We start from the raw sequence: 20,568 nt of genomic DNA, 5'->3' as shown, positions 1-20,568 counted from the left end.
GCGTCATCCAACAATGTTATACATTCTGATTAATATCACGTGGATTATCAATTTCACTGCTTCATCAATTTAATCATATAATATGGTTTGACATGTATAAATATATTTATTTAGGGTAGAGTTTGAAACAATTGTTAGTATACATTCAGGCATGTAAACAGACATACTCACCCCCCCTAAACCAGAGACTTTACCAGAGATACTGTATATAATGACGAGATGCTTGTGTCTCCGCCTTAACACAATGATTCGTTGTCCACAGAGCGGAAACGGTGGGCTGTCAAACTCCGATATAAACTCCGATACAACTCCGATATAAACAGTACACTCGTAACAACCTAACCATTACGAAAATAGCTATACATGTTTATATTGACTAAATTCATTGTCGCCCTCCCCCCATACAAAAACTCATCACTTGCTTAATAATGAATGATCTGCTTATCGTGGACAGATTTTGGGCGGGGTAAACCCTCTCGCTTCGCCTCTTCCTCTCTGACCCTAAACAAAATTTACGCAAGACATTTCGCGGGGTTGATATACCGGGCGGGTGCTAAACTACATGAGGGCAAAAGTTGACCTATTGGAATTATATCTAGCTAGCAAGGTAGTTTCTATCGATCTGTGATTCGCAAGGACAATTACTTGAGATATAGGACTTGCTGGGTCATCGTTTAACAGCTAGGTTGCGTGTTGGAGGGAGTTTCGCTCCGCTCTTTCCCATTTTTCGCATACGTTCAAGCTTGCCAGGAGGCAAGCCAGGCGAAAATAGTCCAACAATGCCTCCCATCGACAATGACACTGGGAGGAATCAACTAAAAACTCGGATACAGGAGCTTATTGATTCAAACCAAGTGTTGGTATTCAGTAAAAGCCACTGTCCATTTTGTGTGAAAGTAAGTCCAACATATTTGTTGTTACTTTTTATCTACCTACCTTGCTAGCTAGTTAGTAGTTGCCGGTTACTTGCTAGCTTCTGACAGTATTAAGTAACGTTAAATGACTACAGTAACACGCAGGATAGATGGGTAGTTAATCCAGCGAAGATAAAACGGGATTCAAGCAGCATATTTGTTTTGCTTTCAGGTGAAGGATCTGTTCAAGGAACTGAACGTGAATTGCAATGTGGTGGAGCTGGATCTAATTGGTAAGGAATTGTTCACAGGAAGTGGTGGCAAGGTTTTTTCTTGGAAGGCCGGTGTACAGCATTCAAAAGTCTGACATGACGTTCTCTTTGTTATATGACTAGTATTTTTCTAGCCTCAGTAAAGTTGGCAATACGTTTTAGGATATCATTGAATTGGCAATGGAAGTTCAAAAGCTATTAAGTAGTACTCTACTAAGGATCCATGCCTCTAGACCAGTTGCCTCGTCATTCAGTCAGTGTGGACTATCAAGTGCTAAATTAGTAAATTAAATTATCTTGGGAAATGTTGATGGACCATACACACATTTGCAATATGTCTTTTGAATGGTGAAACACCAAAATATGTACAGGACCTGTTATTCTACTAATGGGTTGTTTCCTCAAGCTCACCTTAAAGCTGTTCCTTATTGCTTTATCTGACATTTCTCACTTGTTAATGGTTGATCAGAAGGTTAAAAAAAAGGCTAATGGGTGCCCTTTAATAAAATTAACATTGTTTTTACTTGCATAGTCAATATGTTAATGTTTTACCACAGAACACACTGTCAATGTTTGTTAGGGCCACCACAAAATATGCTGAGTCACTCCCTCAATCTCTTTCTCTCCTCTGGATGCTTGGCCATTTTATCTCTCACCGGTCAAAGCTGTTCTGGTAAATACACACTGGGCACTACATAAATTGCTCTGGAAAATACACTTAGAAAAGATTGCCAGTACTGAATTATGCAGTGTATTTAAACGGTTTTGTTTGTAGAACAGACCCAAAGTACATTTGCATCAGACTGAACCCACTGTCAGCACTTAGAATTCAAGTTGTATGTTTTACGTTTACTGCTGACCCCAATTAGTCGACTGGCCGATTGTTTGTTCGATAGGCTGTTGGTCGAGCTAGATTTGTTTTAATCGAGCAGAAGCAAATGTGTATATATTTTTCATAACACACGGGACACCAGTCTTATTCGACGACGATCTCAGTGTACTAATCGATTGCGGAGACCGCGGGGATGGCGAAGTCCATGAAGGGGAGTGTGGCTAAGATGCCCAATGCACCCCTCTCTCCAGAATGCACTCTCTCCTGCCAATTTGTGCACATTCATTGTTTCATAAGTTCATTTGTGTGAATTGTTTACATTTGACTGTCAGTCTCAATCAGTTCCCCATTACATTTCACCATTACTACATTTACCGTTAATTCCTATTATTTCTAATCTACAATGTTTGTTTTGCTAATTTCTGTTAATGCATTCAATATATTATTATTCCAGTCTTTTACCACTCTCATTGAGTGGAATGTTGTTTGCAGAGCGCACAACCTATACTACTCAAGTTGATTTAATTCCATTTGTGAATTTTGTCAACTTATTAATTGTCTTTTGTTTGGAGCACTCCTGTCAATGTTGCGTTAGGACGTGCACCTGATTAGGCCTATAGCCTGCGCACAAATATAGGCATATAAATGTGCCCATTTGGGGATTTGATAGTATTTCCGATCGAATTAACGCATCGCCACTAATCCGCTGTAGAGCTTCTCAAAGTAATATTTTCTTCACCTCAAACAGCAAGCAAACGTTGTCTGTTTTTACATCATTGAGAATGACAACACATCCGCAATGTATTTGACAAATCTTATCAGCTCTGTCCCTTTCGTTAACCACTCGGTGTGAAAGGGAAAAATGTCATTCTGATCCATTGGAAATGTCATAAAATAGGCCTACCTGTTTTCTTTTTATCCCTTGTGCAAATAGCTTACAGCTGGGTCTGTCCTGAGTTCACTGGCACAGGAAACTGAGGACCCAGAATATTTTATAAAATGTTGCAAGTTAATAGTTGATACAGTGTTGCAAGTAGTTTTTTTTTGTCAGGGACACCTGTAATGTTTATACATGTACTGTTTGTATTAGAGGTCGACCGATTAACCGGAATGGCCAATTAATTGGGGCCGATTTCAAGTTTTCATAACAATCGGAAATCGGTATTTTTGGGCGCCAATTTCCGATTAAAAAAGATATATTATACCTTTATTTAACTAGGCAAGTCAGTTAAGAACACATTCTTATTTTCAATGACGGCCTAGGAACGGTGGGTTAACTGCCTTGTTCAGGGGCAGAAAGACAGATTTTCACCTTGTCAGCTCAGGGGATCCAATCTTGCAGCTGTACAGTTAACTAGTCCAACGCTCTAACCATTGCACTCCACGAGTAGCCTGCCTGTTACGCAAATGCAGTAGAAGCCAAGGTAAATTGCTTGCTAGCATTAAACTTATCTTATAAAATAACAATCAATCATAATCACTAGTTATAACTACTAATCCAGTTTAGCAGGCAATGTTAGCCAGGTGAAATTGTGTCATTTCTCTTGCGTTCATTGCACGCCGAGTCAGGGTATATGCAACAGTTTGGGCTGCCTGGCTCATTGCGAACTAATTTGCCAGAATGTTACGTAATTGTGACATAACATTGAAGGTTGTGCAATGTAACAATAATATTTAGACTTAGGGATGCCATCCGTTAGATAACATACCGAGCGGTTCCGTATTTCACTGAAAAAATAAACGTTTTGTTTTTGAAATGATAGTTTCCGGATTCGACCATATTAATGACCAAAGGCTCGTATTTCTGTGTGTTATTATGTTATAATTAAGTCTCATTTGATAGAGCAGTCTGACTGAGCAGCAGCAGGCCCGTAATCATTCATTCAAACAGCACTTTTGTGCGTTTTGCCAGCAGCTCTTCGCAAAAACAGCGCCGTTTATGACTTCAAGCCTATCAGCCTAATGGCTGGTGTAACCAATGTGAAATGGCTAGCTAGTTAGCTGGGTGTGCGCTAATACCGTTTCAAACGTCACTCGCTTTTAGATTTGGAGTAGTTATTCCCCTTGCGCTGCAAGGGCCGCGGCTTTTGTGGGGCGATGGGTAACGATGCTTTGAGTGTGGCTGCTGTCGATGTGTTCCTGGTTCGAGCCCAGGAAGGGGCGAGGAGGGGGACAGAAGCTATACTGTTACACTGGCAATACTATAGTGCCTATAAGAACATCCAATAGTCAAAGGTATATGAAATACAAATGGTATAGAGAGAAATAGTCCTATAAATACTATATTAACTACAACCTAAAACCTCTTACCTTGGAATATTGAAGTCTCATGTTCTGAGCAAGGAACTTAAACGTTAGCTTTTTTACATGGCACACATTTTTACATGGCACATATTGCATATTGGCACATATTACTTTCTTCTCCAACACTTTGTTTTTGCATTATTTAAACCAAATTGAACATGTTTCATTATTTGAGGCTAAATTGATTTTATTGATGTTTTATATTACGTTAAAATAAGTGTTAATTCAGTATTGTTGTCATTTATTACAAATGAATCAAATTTTAAAAATTGTCAGATTAATCGGCATCGGCTTTTTTGGTCCTCCAATAATCGGTATCGGCGTTGAAAAATCATAATCGGTCGACCTCTAGTTTGTATGAATGTGACTTATAATGACCCTAGTGCACATGTCAGAGATATGAATGGTTAATTTCATATACATTTAGCTGCTACTCTGCTAACATCTCTTAACTGTTGTCTAGATGAAGGATCAAACTATCAAGAACTTCTGCTTGAGATGACCAGGCAGAAAACTGTCCCCAATGTCTTCGTCAACAAAACCCACATTGGCGGCTGTGACAAAACAATGCAGGTATGGATCGTTGTAGCGTAAGATTTCAAGAACAACTTCATTGTCATTTCACTCGTGTTGTTGCAAATGCAACCAACTTTTGGAATTATCCTTTTTTGATTTACATTTTAGTCATTTAGCAGATGCTCATGTCCAGAGTGACCTTAAAATAGTGAATGTATACATTTTCATACCCCCCCATTTTGGTTCCCATTGGGAATTCAACCCACAACCCTGGCCATGCTGTACCAACTGTGCCACACAGGACCCATAACTCAAACTTCTGCTAAAATGTCAGGTTTTGGCAAAAAAGAAAAGTGACATTTACATTTGATGTCATAGGTTCCCCTTGCATTTTAGCATGTGGTAAATTATGCCCACCTGCAGGCTTTAATTGCATTGCAATATTACTGACGAGTGTATTTTGTCCATTTGCCAGAAACAAGGGTTGAGTGGATCTATTTGGGTCAAGTGTGGTTATAAGAGCCTGATGCCACTGCCAAACTTCTATTTACATGAAAATGGCTACTTAAGAACACCCAAATCTAGAGTCTCCTCTTCATTCTACACTGAGCTGCAATTAGCTTATGAAACTCTGTTTTTGTCTTTTCATGTGTAGCATAAGGTGGCACTTTGCCAGCATGACACAATAGCTTATGTTTTACTTGAAGCCACCAACACATTCTCCTTCAGTGTATAATGTATTTTTATCCTTAAAATGTACATATGTTCTGTCTCCTGCCCTTATCTTGGAAATGCTGGTTTAGTTCCGTCGAAGGCATTAATAACACCTTTTTTTTTCTGGATCATAAATCAGCATGTCGGGTGTCCTTACTGCATTACATTAGTTTTTTTCCCACCACAAGCTGAAACATGTTTGTGTGCCTTTTTAAGATTTTGTTGGGTTAATGTTGTTCTTGCAATGGTAGCTGACCACCTGTCATCCTCTTCAGGCCCACAAAGATGGCATCCTGCAAAAGCTACTGTGCGGGGAGAATGAGGTCTACGAGTACGACCTCATCGTCATCGGGGGCGGATCGGGAGGCCTGGCCTGCTCAAAGGTGAGGGCCTCCCAGACAGTGCATCTCAAACCAAGCATAACTACAGGTGTTGCGGCCCTTGAAGGAAGGCTCTAGTCTATCATGGGCTGTGTCTGAAAGCATTACTAGCTGTCCAATCCTTGCTTCCTCTGTCCTTGTTTCCTCAATTCCTCTCAAAACGGATTGGAGGAGAGGATCCAAGGTTTCCCTCAAACCTTCTTCTCTAATGAGCGTTGATTTCTAGTAATGTTTTCAGACTCTGCGAAATGAAGTTGCCACGAGCAGCACCGCAGATATTGAGATGCAAGACCTCGCTCTCACACAGTATCTGTGTATGGGCACGTGTTCGTTTCGCCCTGTTCACCTGAATGGTAGCCAGGGCACCAAAACAGTTGAGAAGTTGAGCCTCGAGCTTCAACGCTCTTCGCTGCAGAAATTTACCCTCTACGCTTTTTATTTTCTGAGTATTGCTGAGTACCTTTTAATCAAGTTGTCTAAATAGACATCTGCCCTCTTGTGCTTCTCATGGGATAGGAGACAGCGACGCTGGGGAAGAAGGTGATGGTGTTGGACTATGTGGTGCCCACACCGAAAGGGAACTCCTGGGGTGAGTAGGGCTTCCCTGGCGTACTGCTTACGTGTCACTCTTCTTCAGCCAACCTTGTATTAACTTTAAGGGGTTACCGAGTTCAGGTTTACAGTGAATTCATTCAGATTGTTTAAAGATTTTATTGACGTGCAATGGGAATTTTATTACTTTTATGTGATTGAGAACTACACGACAGGACTAAGTATGTGGACACCTGATCGTCGAACATCTCATTCCAAAGTCATAGACGTTTAATATGAGGTTGGTTCCCCCCTTTGCTGCTATAACAGCCTCCACTCTTCTGGGAAGGCTTTCTACTAGATGTTGGAACATTGCTGCAAGGACTTGCTTCCAGTCAGCCACGAGCATTAGAGAGTTCGGGCACTGCTGTTGGGTGGTTAGGCCTGGTTCTCAGTCGGCTTTCCAATTCATCCCATAGGTGTTCGATGGGATTGAGGTCAAGGCTCAAGTTATTCCACACCTACCTCGACAAACCATTTCTGTAGGGACCTCACTTTGCGCATTGGTGACATTGTCATGCTGAAAAAGGAAAGGACCTTCCCCTGTTGCCACAAAGTTGAAGACACAATGTCATTGTATTCACTGGAACTAAGGGGCCTAGCCCGAACCATGGAAAAACATCCCCAGACCTTTATTCCTCCTTCACTTAACTTTACAATTGGTACTATACATTGGGGCAGATAGCGTTCTCCTGGCATCTGCCAAACCCAGGTTTGTCTGTTGGACTGCCAGGTAGAGAAGCGTGATTCATTACTTCAGTTTCCACTGCTCCAAAGTCCAATGAGCTTTACACCACTCCAGCCGACACTTGGCATTGCGCATGGTGATCTTAGGCTTGTGTGCAGCTGCTCGGCCATGGAAACCCATTTCATTAAGCTCCCGACGAACAGTTCTTGTGCTGACGTTGCTTCCAGAGGCAGTTTGGAATTCTGTGAGTGTCTGTGAGTGTTGCAACGGAGGACAGGCAATTTTTTTTTTTTAAATGTACCCGCTTCAGCACTCGACAGTCCTGTTTTGTGAGCTTGTGTGGCCTACCACTTCGAGGCTGAGCCGTTGTTGCTACTATACATTTTCACTTCACAATAACAGCACTAACAGTTGACCGGGGCAGGTCTAGCAGGGCAGAAATTTGATGGACTGTCTTGTTGGAAAGGTATCATCCTATGACGGTGCCACGTTGAAAGTCACTGAGCTCTTCAGTAAGGCCATTCTACTGCCAATGTTTGTCTCTGGAGATTGCATGGCTATGTGTTTGATTTTATGCAATGGGTGTGGCTGAATTAGCCGAATACACTAATTTAAAGGGGTGTCCACATACTGGTATGTATGTACAGTTGAAGTCGGAAGTTTACATACGTTTAGGTTGGAGTCATTAAAACTCCACTCCACAAATTTCTTGTTAAGCAAACTATAGTTTTGGCAAGTCTGTTACGACATCTACTTTGTGCATGACACAAGTCATTTTTCCAACAATTGTTTAGACAGATTATTTCATTTATAATTCACTATCACAATTCCAGTGGGTCAGAAGTGTGCATAGACTAAGTTGACTGTGCCTTTAAACGGCTTGGAAAATTCAAGAAAATGATGCCATGGCTTTAGAAGCTTCTGATAGGCTAATTGGCATCATTTGAGTCAATTGGAGGTGTACCTGTCTATGTATTTCAAGGTCTACCTTCAAACTCAGTGCCTTTTTGCTTGACATCATGGGAAAATCTAAAGAAATCAGCCAAGACCTCAGAATTTTTTTTTGTAGCCCTCCACAAGTCTGGTTCATCTTTGGGAGAAATTTCCATACGCCTGAAAGTCCAACATTCATCTGTACAGACAATAGTATGCAAGTATAAACACCAGCTCTGTCAGGAGGATTGGGCCAAGCTTCACCCAACTTATTGTGGGAAGCTTGTGGAAGTCTACCCAAAACGTTTGACCCAAGTATAACAATTTAAAGGCAATGCTACCAAATACTAATTGAGTGTATGTAAACTTCTGACCCACTGGGAATGTGATGAAAGAAATAAAAGCTGAATGAAATCATTCTCTCTAATATTATTCCGACATTTCACATTCTTAAAGTAAAGACCCAAGGCAGGGAATTTTTACTAGGATTAAATGTTGGGAGTTATGAAAAACTAATTTTAAATGTATTTGGCTAAGGTGTATGTAAACTTCCGACTTAAATGTATGTGTGCATTTTTTCTGTATCGTTGTTAGTATTGGATTACGCTATTGACTGGAAATGAAAGAATGAGAATACCAATTACTGCCAAGTGATTAGCCTGGCTTGTGCTAGCAAAGTTATTTTATTGTTTGGTATGATCTAATGTGTTACACTTTTACGTGAACAAGTATTATTACTAAAAGATGCACAGCCTTGAGGAAAGTTTGGTGAGCAGATTCAACATGAGCTCAAGAGGAAAGGACTGCTGCTCGCAGACTTTACAGGAGGTGATGATCCTGAACTCTCTGTCCTGATCGGAGCAGACTACTACTGGCAGATAGTATCCAGCAAAGTGGAGAGACTAACAGAGATGCTAGTTGCTTTAGAGACCACTTTTGGATCGTCGGTGTAGGCACCAATGATGTACGATACCATGTGGAGTTACCATGAAAACACAAACGACTAGAACCCGAGACGACTACAGTTCAGACTGCACGAGATCGCAGATCGCATGGCAGACATCAAGAAAGCCTTTCTGCAGATATCCCTAGCTGAGAGACAGCGACTCTGTGAAAGTCCTGTGGGTCACCAAATGGAGAAAATTAAGAGGAGCTGTGTGCTGATGATGACGAGTGGTATTTGGAGCTTCCAAGTCCATTCTTGCTCGCAGCTACAATCAGGAAGCACCTGAAACAATACAAAACAGAACAACCAGGAGTTGTAGAGAGACAAAGAGTGACTCAATGTAGATTACTTAATTTCAACTTCACGCAGTGTTAGAGGCTTACTCTGTGAGCATTTGCTTTGCAGTTGTATCGACTCTACTGTATGACTCTACTGAGCTCAAAACAAAATGGGAGGAGAGTACAACAACTGACCACATGTTGGTGGCAGGGACACGGAGCAGTGCTGAAAATGTTAGGCTTAGTGTAGAAACAAGAAACTGATTACTTTGTTTGACCTCAGACCACTACTGTACATTCTAAAGCAAAAGGAGAACGCAAAGAGAAGGGTTTTGCAGTCATTTTGCATGCATTTTCGACCCTATTGGCATCCTGACCCCCTTTACCAGGATCAAGTGTGTGTTCCAGGAAATGTGGGCCTGACATGGGACTCAGCTTGGACAAAAGAGTGACCACTGGATTTGACACTAGAATGTGTTCAGAACTACACCATCTTGCCATACCAAGATGGTACAGAACAGACATGCAGCCTCAGAAAAATCACACCCTGAAACTAGACCTGTTCTGTGACAAGAGAAAAGGCTTACAGTGCAGTATCTTACCTGTAAGGTGTAACACAAAACAGAGAAACAAGTCCAGGATGGCCCCTCAAGAAAATGACGCTGCCATGCCTGGAGCTGTGATTGTTTGCTAGTCTCGCTCCAATCTGACCACACTGAAAAATGGTACAAACACAGATCAGAGTGTGGACAGACTCGATGATTGTGCTGCATTGGATTTGCAGTTCAGCTCAAAAATGGAAACCGTTTGTCGCAAACAGTGACGGAGATCCAGTCCTTGACCAACCGAGAGTCCTGGTCACACAATGAAGGGAAAACAAATCCAGCCGATCTCCCTAAGGAGGACAAACTGTTCAAAACATTAGAGCCAGCTATGGTGGAACGGACCTAGAGATCAGTCAGAGGAAGCTAATAAGGTCCCAGAAGAGGTCATCACAGAACTTAAGTCCAGTCACTAGGTCAATGTAGAGGTCACTGTGAACAACACCGACATCACTGAGCCATTGTTGGAGCTCGACGGGTACAGCAAACTGAAAGGAGTGTTCACAGTGACTGCCTGGATATAGCAATTCACAGCCAATGCTCATACAGACACAAGGTGAACTGACTGCTGACAAACTGTTTGAAGCAGAAAAGTACTGGCTCAAAGTAACACGCGTTTCAGTCAGGAGATCAAACTGCTGAAAGCAGGAAAAAAACTAAACAATGACTGTGAAATGGACAAGGAAGAACTACTCAATGTAGGAGGAAGAATGCAACAGTCCAACATGCCATTCAGAGAGCAGCACCCATGGGTTCTGCCCAGCAAACCCAGATACTCAGAAATGCTGATGTAGTACTATCATGAGAAGGTGATGCATTCTGGAATATCAGTCACTCTAGTGCAAATCAAAGATACTGGATCTTGCGTGCTAGTCAAGAGCACCATGGCTAGATGCACAATCTGCAAGAGATTCAAAGCAAAGGCCGGACAGCAGGACACTGTGCTTTTACCAAAAGAAAGAATAACTGAATCCCCACCACAGATGTGGATCTTGCCGGATCGTTTTACATGAAAGCAAATGGTTCTGTGAAGAAGTCCTACATTGCGCTGTTCACTTGTGCTGTTCCCAGAGCAATAGATTTGGATCTGATCTCAGGTCAGTCAAGAGACATTTCATGTTAGGTTATGCAGAGTAACTCATTCTGACAATGCAAAAACGTTAAAGGGAGGTGGTCAGGACTTGAAAGCTCTTTAGAAATCAATAAAATATCTCCCAACTCTTGGAGTTCTTCTCAGAAAGAGGCATTGCCTGGAGGATCATCATCGGCGAGTGAGCAGCCTGGTGGGGCAGATTCTGTCAGATCAGATCAGACTTGTCAGATCAGTCAAAACATGCCTGAGAAGTTCTCGAGAGCTTCACCCAACTTTTGAAGAAATTTACACACAAAATATGAAAATGCACTCACTACTATAAATCGCTCTGGACAAGAGCGCCTGCTAAATTACAAAAATGTAAATGTAATGTGCACAGTCCTGATGGGTTGAAGCAATCCTAATCTCTAGGCCTCTGACCTTCAAGTACAATGAAGTGATTGAACCACAACTCCTGACACCAGCCCACTTCCTGGCGCCCAAGCTATTTCCGAATGATACTCAACAAGGTAGGAAAAGACATGCAGATGTAAGTACAGGCAGAGACTTGTGACCAGCTTCTGGAACAGCTGGCGAAGAGACTACTTGCTGGACTTAGTCAGCACACAGCCCACCACACTAAAAGTGGGTGACGTTTGCACTCATCGGAGAAGATGACACCCAGACAAACCTGGAAACTAGGGAAGATCATGTAACTTTTTCCAGGCCGAGATGGCCTAGTTAGGTCATGTTCAGTTTGTGCTATCTCGGGGACTTTGTTGAGACCTATTCAGTCGATTTAGGTGAACAGTTGTTTATTGGGGGGGTTGTGGTAACCTGAATGGATTACGGAGTTAAGTTTTACAGTAAATTCATTGATTATTTACAGTTATTTACATATGTACAAGAGTAATAATTGTATTACATTTCATGTGATGGAGATTGAGAACTATCTGTTTTGGATTACGCTATTGACTGCAAGTACCAGAATGGATTTGCGACAGGAAGTGATGAGAATGCTCCAGTTATAAACAAGTGACAAGTGATTAGCCTGGCTTGCACTAACAACTTTCTTTATTGTTTTGAACTGTCTAATGTGGTGAAATGTAGCGTGAACAAGTACTATAAGCTTTCATCTTATACCTGACGTCTCAAGTCATTACCTTGAAGATAGTTTTACTATATTACGAGTGTGTGTGTGTCTTCAACCTAACTTGCAATTGTTTTTTTGTTGTTTCAGACATACAATCTTACAGAAACTGCTGCAGGGCCACCGACGCATAAATCAAAATAGCTAGCAGAATACCGCTGTTTTCAGTTGCAACATGTCTGCATGTTTCAATGGGATCTAAATGAAATCTCCAAATGTGTGATTCTGTACGTGTCCCTGAACAGGCCTGGGTGGCACGTGCGTGAACGTGGGCTGCATCCCCAAGAAGCTGATGCACCAGACAGCCCTGCTCGGGACGTCCATACAGGACGCCCGCAAGTTTGGCTGGGAGGTGCCTGAGGAGACAGGTAGGCAGGCGTCTGTTAGGTTACTGTGTCTAGTTAGGTTGCAGTGTTTGTATTAGCCACCTCATCCAAAGTTGTATGCTTCTAAGGATATTTGGAACAGAGCCACGGTCAGTGCTAGGCATGAAACATGAGGTGTAAGAGTACACTTTTTTTTCTTTGAAAACATTCAACATCTAATGAAGAGGTCAAAATGTAATACTTCCAGCTGAGTAATTTTTCAGTAAGGGTAACAAATGACTAAATACATTTTTTTTTTTTTAAAGACATTTTTGTTGACTTTGTCATTCTGGTCTGGTTTCCAGTGAAACACAACTGGGAGACGATGAAGACGGCAGTGAACAACTACATTGGGTCGTTGAACTGGGGCTACCGGGTGGCACTGCGCGACAAAAACGTCAACTACGTCAATTCCTACGCAGAGTTCATCGAGCCACACAAAATCAAGGTTGGCACCCTATACATTTATAAGCAAATGTCTAACCATGGTTATTTTCTGATGCGTTTTAATTATGAATTGACTTGCCTTACATTTTCATACTTAATTTACTGCCTTACATTTTCATACTGAATTGATTGTCTTCTAATGGTTAAAATTGATTAACTTTTTTTTTGTTGATGCACAGCACAATGTATTCTGAAACTGGATAGAAACTGTGTTAGTTCCTTGGCTTATCGTAAACAATCCCCATAGATGTGTGTTTGTATGGAGTCATTACATATCACAACACTTAGTACAGCAGCTAATGTTCCCCTCGTGGACGCTTTCAAACCACACCCTTGAATTTATGCATCAATTAATTTAAACCATACTGTAGTATTGACGCAACAGACTGGGATACGCTGGGTGACTTAAAACGACTATTCTTTCAGTGTGTAAGAGCGCGTTTGACACCCTACTTCCCCTCAGGCGACCAACAAGCGAGGAAAGGAGACCTTCCACACAGCAGCTAAGTTTATCCTGGCGACGGGCGAGAGACCGCGTTACCTGGGCATCCCCGGAGACAAAGAGTACTGCATCACCAGGTGAGACCACCCCCTCCCCAATTGCTCAGGCGTTGCATGCATCAACCAATGGTTGTGTACCATGTCATTGACTGTGCCGTCGGGCACCAGATTGCTATAACATATGATGTGGGTTGCTGATAGGTAAAATACCTATCCTGATCTGGCATGCATCAGCAACACCTGGACAGAGTAATGTGCCCATTATTTAACCCACAATCCAATTTGACTGCTGTCCAGCCAGTGGAAAGCCCTCATTATTCAATCAACACAACAAGATAGTGTATTCAGAAAGTATGCTGACCCCTTGACACTCTCCACGGTTTGCCTTATTCTAAAATTAACCCCCCCCCCCCCTCATCGATCTACACACAATACCCCATAATGACAACGCAAAAATGTAAAAAAAATATATATATTTTGCAAAAGTATTCAGACCCTTTACTCAGTACTTTGTTGACACACCTTAGGCAGAGATGACAGCCTGGAGTCATCTTGGGTATGACGCTACAATCTTGGCACACCTGTATTTGGGGAGTTTCTCCCATTCCTCTCTGCATATTATCTCAAGCTCTGTCAGGTTGGATGGGGAGTGTCGCTGCACAGCTTTTTTCAGGTCTCTCCAGAGATATTCGATCTGGTTGAAGTCCAGGCTCTGGCTGGGCCGCACAAGGACATTCAGAGACTTGTCCTGAAGCCAATCCTGAAGCCAATCCTGAGTTGTCTTGACTGTGTGTTTAGGGTCATTGTCCTGTTGGAAGGTGAACCATCACCCCAGTCTGAGGTCCTGAGAGCTCTGGAGGAGGTTCTCATCAAGGCTCTCTGTACTTTCCACAGAGTAACTCTGGAGCTCTGTCAGTGACCATTGGGTTCTTGGTCACCTCCCTGACCAAGGCCCTTCTCCCCCGATTGCTCAGTTTGGCTGGGAAGCCAGCTCTAGGAAGAGTCTTGGTGGTTCCAAACCTCTTCCATTTTAAGATTGGTGGAGGCCACTGTGTTCTTGGGAACTTCCCTAGATCTGTGCCTCTACACAATCCTTACACGGAGCGCTACGGACAATTCCTTTGACCTCATGGCTTGGTTTTTGTTCTGACGTGCACTTTCAACTGTGGGACCTTATGTAGACCTTATATGCACCTGAGCTCAATTTCAGGTCCAAAAGGTCTGAAGACTTATGTAAATAAGGTATTTCTGTTTTACATTTTTTGGTAAATTTGCAAACATTTCTAAACCTGTTTTTGCTTTGCCATTTATGGGGTATTGTGTGTAGATTGAGGGGGGAAATCATTTAATCAGTTTTAGAATAAGGCTGTAACGTAACAAAATGTGGTATAAGCCAAAGGGTCTGACTACTTTCCGAATGCACTGTATAAACACACTGCAGGTGGTTTCATTTAGTGTACAATGTAGTAAAACTATTTCCATCGGCATTAGAAACGGAAGTTTCTTATTGGACAAGTTCAGGTAATCCCCCCCCTTCAGTCAGAAAAAGCATAGTGAAATGTGGATGGACATAAGGGATGTGGAACATTGCCACTAAGCTTGTGCACTGGAACACACACACACACCTTCCCCAGGTGAGCTAAAATATCTAATTCTCACCACAGGAGGTCTTGTATCTCAGGTCATTCATTTAATAAGGCTATAATCTCCCACTTGTCTAAACACAGGTTGTCTAGAAGCTGAACCTCTTTGTGTTGGTGGGCTTTTGCTAACCTACATGTCATAGGGACAGACCCTGGTATCCAGACCCTGGTATCCAGACCCTGGTATCCAGACCCTGGTATCCATCTCTGTACCCTTTAAAGCAAATTGTATGCCTGATAGTTGTTTTGTGACTGAATACATTTTCAGAGGACATTCTTGTCTACTGGCTTCAAAGTTCACACCCAGACCCATTTCAGACTACATAACCAGCCTGACTTTAGCCTGACTTTTTGTTTGTTTATAGTTTGGGAGTTTAACGGTTAAAGTAAGTTATTGTTTCTAATGCAGTGGTCACCAACCTTTTCTGATTCAAGGTCACTTTCGGAGTCAAAATCCAAGCTGAGGTCTACCACTCAGATTAAAAAAAAATATGTATATATATTTTTAAGCATGACTCATGACAGCATGATAAAATGTAAGCCTATGCAACATTAACCGAATATAAACTGCTCTGTAAGAGTGAGGTTTGTGCAGTCGGCCTAATATATTATCACGTCATATTGGCCATATTGTTCTTCTCAGACCATATTATATTTCAAAACTTGAGCTAAATAGATCAGTTGTAAGCTGAGCATTCTTTAAAAAAAAAAAGTTACTGGATTTTTCTGATTGTTAGTCTCAACGAATGGAAGGAGAGGGCAGCGGAGGGTCCGCCTCTCGTAGTTCCTGCTCTCTCCCTTCCTCCGGTGAGACTGATCAGAGTGGTCAGTCTTCCACCTGTATTATTTCTACCTCCTGCACAAATTCATGTTTCTATGGCCAGAGAAAGTTAAATATTCCTTGATATTAAAACGGAAACAACGAGCCCCTAAAAATAAAAATGCAAGCCTATCGATTGGCTACATATTCATTGCAGCTGCAGCGCTGGTTGGTTGGTTGGGAGAATGTAAATCGGGAGTTGCACGTTTTATGGTTTGTACAGTGTTTTATTAACTTTTTAAAACATAAAATCACTCATAAAAACAGCAGCTCTTTTCTGCCTTCCTTGACAGTCTCTCTCTCTGGTCATAGTTTTAAAAGTTCTAACATCTCACTTAGTATCAAACTTTGCCGTAGAAGCTGCAGGCACAGTGATTTTGAGCTATCCTAATCCGATTTGGCCAGCAATAGATGCACTTGATTTAGCCCTCCGGGTCGGCCAGGTTTTATACCTTGAGACAAATGAAATGGTTCTAAATGGGAACAATTCGCTTACCTGGCATGGAGGGCAGCTGAATCAAGTGAACCTACCACAAACTGCGTGGGACAAATTTTAAACAAATAGGAGCACAAGGCTTTATTGCCAAACATTTCTGTAGAAATTCCAACAATCGACTAGGAATGCCTAGAAGATCAACCAGGCGATCACGATTGACTGGTTGGTGATCACTGGTCTAGTGAATGAATCTGATATTCCAGGTATTTCACATACTAATCGCAGAAAGACTGGGTGAATTGTGGCGTTTTTATACATTTTTAGTGCATTATGGGTTTAACGGAAGTGCACCCTACTATGGCTGATCTTCCCCTGTCTGTGGGTGTCTATGCTGCAGCGATGACCTGTTCTCGCTCCCCCACTGCCCCGGCAAGACCCTGGTGATCGGGGCATCCTACGTGGCACTGGAGTGCGGGGGTTTCCTTGCGGGCCTGGGCCTGGACGTGACGGTCATGGTACGCTCCATCTTGCTGAGGGGCTTCGACCAGGACATGGCCAACCGCGCCGGGGAACACATGGAAGAGCATGGTGTCAAGTTCCTCCGGAAGTACGTCCCAGTCAAGGTGAGCCAATGTGAGTTATCTACTACTAGACCTGGGTTCAAATAGTGTTTGAAGTCTTTCAAATACTATGACTGTTGCCTTAGCCTGGGTCAAATTTGCACTCATGGGACTTTTCTATTGGTTCCCATTGCAACAGTTAAGCTTAATCATGCACAGCTAGTATTTGAAATGATTTCAATAGTATGTGAACTCAGGTACTACTACTACACCCTTTGTATCTTTACTCTGCTGTTCAGGGCTTTCTTTATGGCCTTTTTATGGTTCGGAAATGCCTGGGCTAAATTGTTCTGTCATCAGGGAAGTTGTGTAATATTTCACTATTTATCGGAAGAGTCCTGTCATCAGATTAAGTCTAAAGTTCATGGATGTTAGTCTTTGAAGGTGAACTAAATTAAAAACCATGATCTTTCAGAGTGAAAGATGCCTTCAGTTCACCCGGCCTTGGCAATTATAGTATTATAGAGAATTTTGTAGCTAGATACACATTTTTTCCCCCCATACAATGAATTTTATATGTCAGGTGGAGGAGCTGGAGGCAGGCACTCCTGGGAGGCTGAAGGTGACAGCCAAGAGCACGGAGAGTGACGAGACCATCGAGGGAGAATACAACACTGTACGTACGCATTAAAGTCCCCTTAACCCCCAATAGCCAAAGTAAATCTGTGAAATGAAACCAATACTGTTACTTAAATCTGCGAACAAAGTGCTTTAACATATTGCATTAGGCATTATCAAACTCTGCATGATTGTCAGTCTTTGAGCCTTCACTATAAGATGTTTTGTCCAGGAAAATTGAGTCATTCTTGCTCTGAAGGGATGACGGGCTTTATTTTTTGGGTGAATGGTCCTTTTAACCCGGTGACTTCCTTGTCCTCCCTCAGGTGTTGATAGCCGTGGGGCGTGACGCGTGTACAGGCAAGATCGGCCTGGATCAAGCCGGAGTCAAAGTCAACCCCAAGTAAGTTTAACTTAGGGATAGGTGTCCCTTCAGACAGAACAGTTGTAAATCATTCAGCGTCGTGTGTCACGATCGCAGAAAGTTTAAATTCATGTTAATATAACTGCACTGTCCAATTTACAGTAGCTATTACTGAAAAAAAAATGCCATGCTATTAGTTGAGCTCCCAACAACAAAACACTTTTTTCACCATGTTAGGTTTGATCAATTCACCTCTGAAGGTGAAATGTGTACTTAAATCAGAGCAAGATTTCAGAATGTATCATCCGTAGGGTCCCAGAGATAACATCAAGTTTTGTTAGATAAAAGGTATTTTTCATTTCCTACAAATGTCCATATAAGCATGCACGATCAATATTGTATTTCCATTCATTAAATTTGCGAAGAAAGGAATCGGTGAAAATCTAACCCTAAACGTTGTTTCAACCAGTCAAATCACATTTCGATGTATTCCTCAAGAGATCCTAGAACGTAACCAGACTTCACTATATTATTAGGAGTGTAGTATATCCTATAGGACACCAAATTTGTTCAGAGAGCAACACCTTCATGGCACGCCGATGACGCGGGCGGTCTTCACATGATTGACTTTAACTTTGGAAAATAAGCACCAATCGGGGTCAAACAAAGCTAGCTAGATAGCCAATGAGCGGGGCTTTACGGGAGTATGCGGAAACCCAGTATCTGTCGCAAAATGTTGCTGCTAACCTTGTGCGACGTCAAGCCTTTCCTTTTGGACAAATATTTAAGAGTATGGAGAGTTATGAAAACGGGGTGTTTTGCAAATGTTGAACTTATAATATGGCTACTAATACTGGAAAAGCTCAATCAAAGCCCAAGTATACAGATTTGACGATATTCTTGCAGTCAAATTTAATTTGAATGTAAATGTTTCCTTCACGATTTGCCCAAATGTACCTGGGTGACGTCACACTAAATATCATGTAGTTTGCTCATACTTCAAATTATCCGTCTGAAACTTTGCACATACACTGCCATCTTGTGGACACCATCGCAATTACAACCAGTGATGGCTAGATGTAGGGACCTTCCTGTTGCATTTCAAAGATGGTGGTAGAAAACAACTGGTTGTTTTTTGTCTTTGTATTTTCTTCTACCAGATCTATTGTTATATTCTCCTACATTCCTTTCACATTTCCACAAACTTCAGTGTTTCCTTTCAAATGGTACCAAGAATATGCATATGCTTCGGGGGCTGAGCTACAGGCAGTTAGATTTGGGTATGTCATTTTAGGCAAAAAAACAAGTTTAAGTAAAAAAAATCCTTACGTTAACTTTCCTTTTATTTTCTTCTATTCTCTCATTTCATTCATGCACCCTCGCGACTGTCACCAATGAGACGCAGACAAGGGTGTGTGTGCACACGCCTGTACCTTTAAGGCTCTCTACAGTCATGGTGATTCAGCACTATTGCCTCACCAGATGTGTGAGAACTGAACGGGAGGGGTTTTGTGGGGATAAGAGTTTTTGTGTTTGTGCTTTTTTGTGCTGTTACATTGGGACGTAACGGTATCTAAAAAAATCTCAAGCTTCTTTAAAATATTGTTAACCGGATTGATTGAGGAAGAAGTGTTTTTATGGGGTTTCTAACATGCAGTTCGGTTATGAATGGGTCAGCCCTACAGAGTGCTCTCTCGGCCAACGAGATTAAGCAAGCGCATGAGCCAGGCTTAGGAGTGAGTGTGCCTTAGTCAGTCATATGCCTCAGTCATATGACCTGGTCCCTAGCAGCATTTAAGGACATGAATGTGTAGTTCATACATGCATAATCTATGAGAAGAATGACTTTTTTACCTCAATTAGCTACGAAATCCGTAGTTTGAAAGTGACTGTTTACTGGAAGCTGTGCAGTGCCATTTTCCTTACATGTTCCCCCACATGGGCCAGCCCCCTAGCAATTCATGTTCCAGCCAATGAGGTTCAGCACCTCACAATTTGAGTGAAAACTAGACAGATACGCACACACAGCAGAGCGAGAGAGAGCAATGACGTGATTTTTATTTTTATTTATTTTTATTTTACCTTTATTTAACCAGGTAGGCAAGTTGAGAACAAGTTCTCATTTACAATTGAGACCTGGCCAAGATAAAGCAAAGCAGTTCGACAGATACAACGACAGAGTTACACATGGAGTAAAACAAACATACAGTCAATAATACAGTATAAACAAGTCTATATACAATGTGAGCAAATGAGGTGAGAAGGGAGGTAAAGGCAAAAAAGACCCTTGGTGGCAAGGTAAATACAATATAGCAAGTAAAACACTGGAATGGTAGTTTTGCAATGGAAGAATGTGCAAAGTAGAAATAAAAAGAATGGGGTGCAAAGGAGCAAAATAAATAAATTAATTAAATACAGTTGGGAAAGAGTTAGTTGTTTGGGCTAAATTATAGGTGGGCTATGTACAGGTGCAGTAATCTGTGAGCTGCTCTGACAGTTGGTGCTTAACCTGTTAGAGCTCTAGGGGCGCTATTTCATTTTTGGATAAAAAACGTTCCCGTTTTAAGCGCGATATTTTGTCACGAAAAGATGCTCGACTATGCATATTCTTGACAGTTTTGGAAAGAAAACACTCTGAAGTTTCAGAATCTGCAAAGATTTTGTCTGTAAGTGCCCCAGAAC

General features: G+C 41.8%; 1 protein-coding gene and 1 long non-coding RNA gene across 2 annotated transcripts in view; one reads left to right on the top strand and one right to left on the bottom strand.

Annotated features, from left to right (window-relative positions):
• Positions 1-478: 478 nt before the first annotated feature.
• Positions 479-20,568, top strand: part of LOC110493941 (thioredoxin reductase 1, cytoplasmic) — a 32,335-nt gene continuing 12,245 nt past the window's right edge. The window contains exons 1-11 of the mRNA XM_021568557.2: positions 479-896; positions 1,087-1,147; positions 4,726-4,835; positions 5,768-5,875; positions 6,389-6,461; positions 12,378-12,500; positions 12,803-12,945; positions 13,408-13,523; positions 16,742-16,967; positions 17,488-17,580; positions 17,849-17,925. Of these exons, the coding sequence (XP_021424232.2) occupies positions 780-896; positions 1,087-1,147; positions 4,726-4,835; positions 5,768-5,875; positions 6,389-6,461; positions 12,378-12,500; positions 12,803-12,945; positions 13,408-13,523; positions 16,742-16,967; positions 17,488-17,580; positions 17,849-17,925 (1,247 nt within the window). The 5' untranslated portion in view covers positions 479-779. The remainder of the gene's footprint in view (positions 897-1,086; positions 1,148-4,725; positions 4,836-5,767; positions 5,876-6,388; positions 6,462-12,377; positions 12,501-12,802; positions 12,946-13,407; positions 13,524-16,741; positions 16,968-17,487; positions 17,581-17,848; positions 17,926-20,568) is intronic.
• LOC118940467 lies at positions 8,725-19,879 on the bottom strand. The gene is made up of 2 exons (XR_005036987.1): positions 19,216-19,879; positions 8,725-9,312 (listed from the first exon to the last, which is right to left on the bottom strand). It is a non-coding gene; the product is annotated as an uncharacterized LOC118940467 (long non-coding RNA).

The sequence above is a fragment of the Oncorhynchus mykiss genome, chromosome 17, assembly GCF_013265735.2.
Source record: "Oncorhynchus mykiss isolate Arlee chromosome 17, USDA_OmykA_1.1, whole genome shotgun sequence".
Taxonomy (NCBI): Eukaryota; Metazoa; Chordata; class Actinopteri; order Salmoniformes; family Salmonidae; genus Oncorhynchus; species Oncorhynchus mykiss.
The sequence above is the reverse complement of the archived record's forward strand: the minus strand, read 5'-3'. Positions and strand labels throughout refer to the sequence as shown.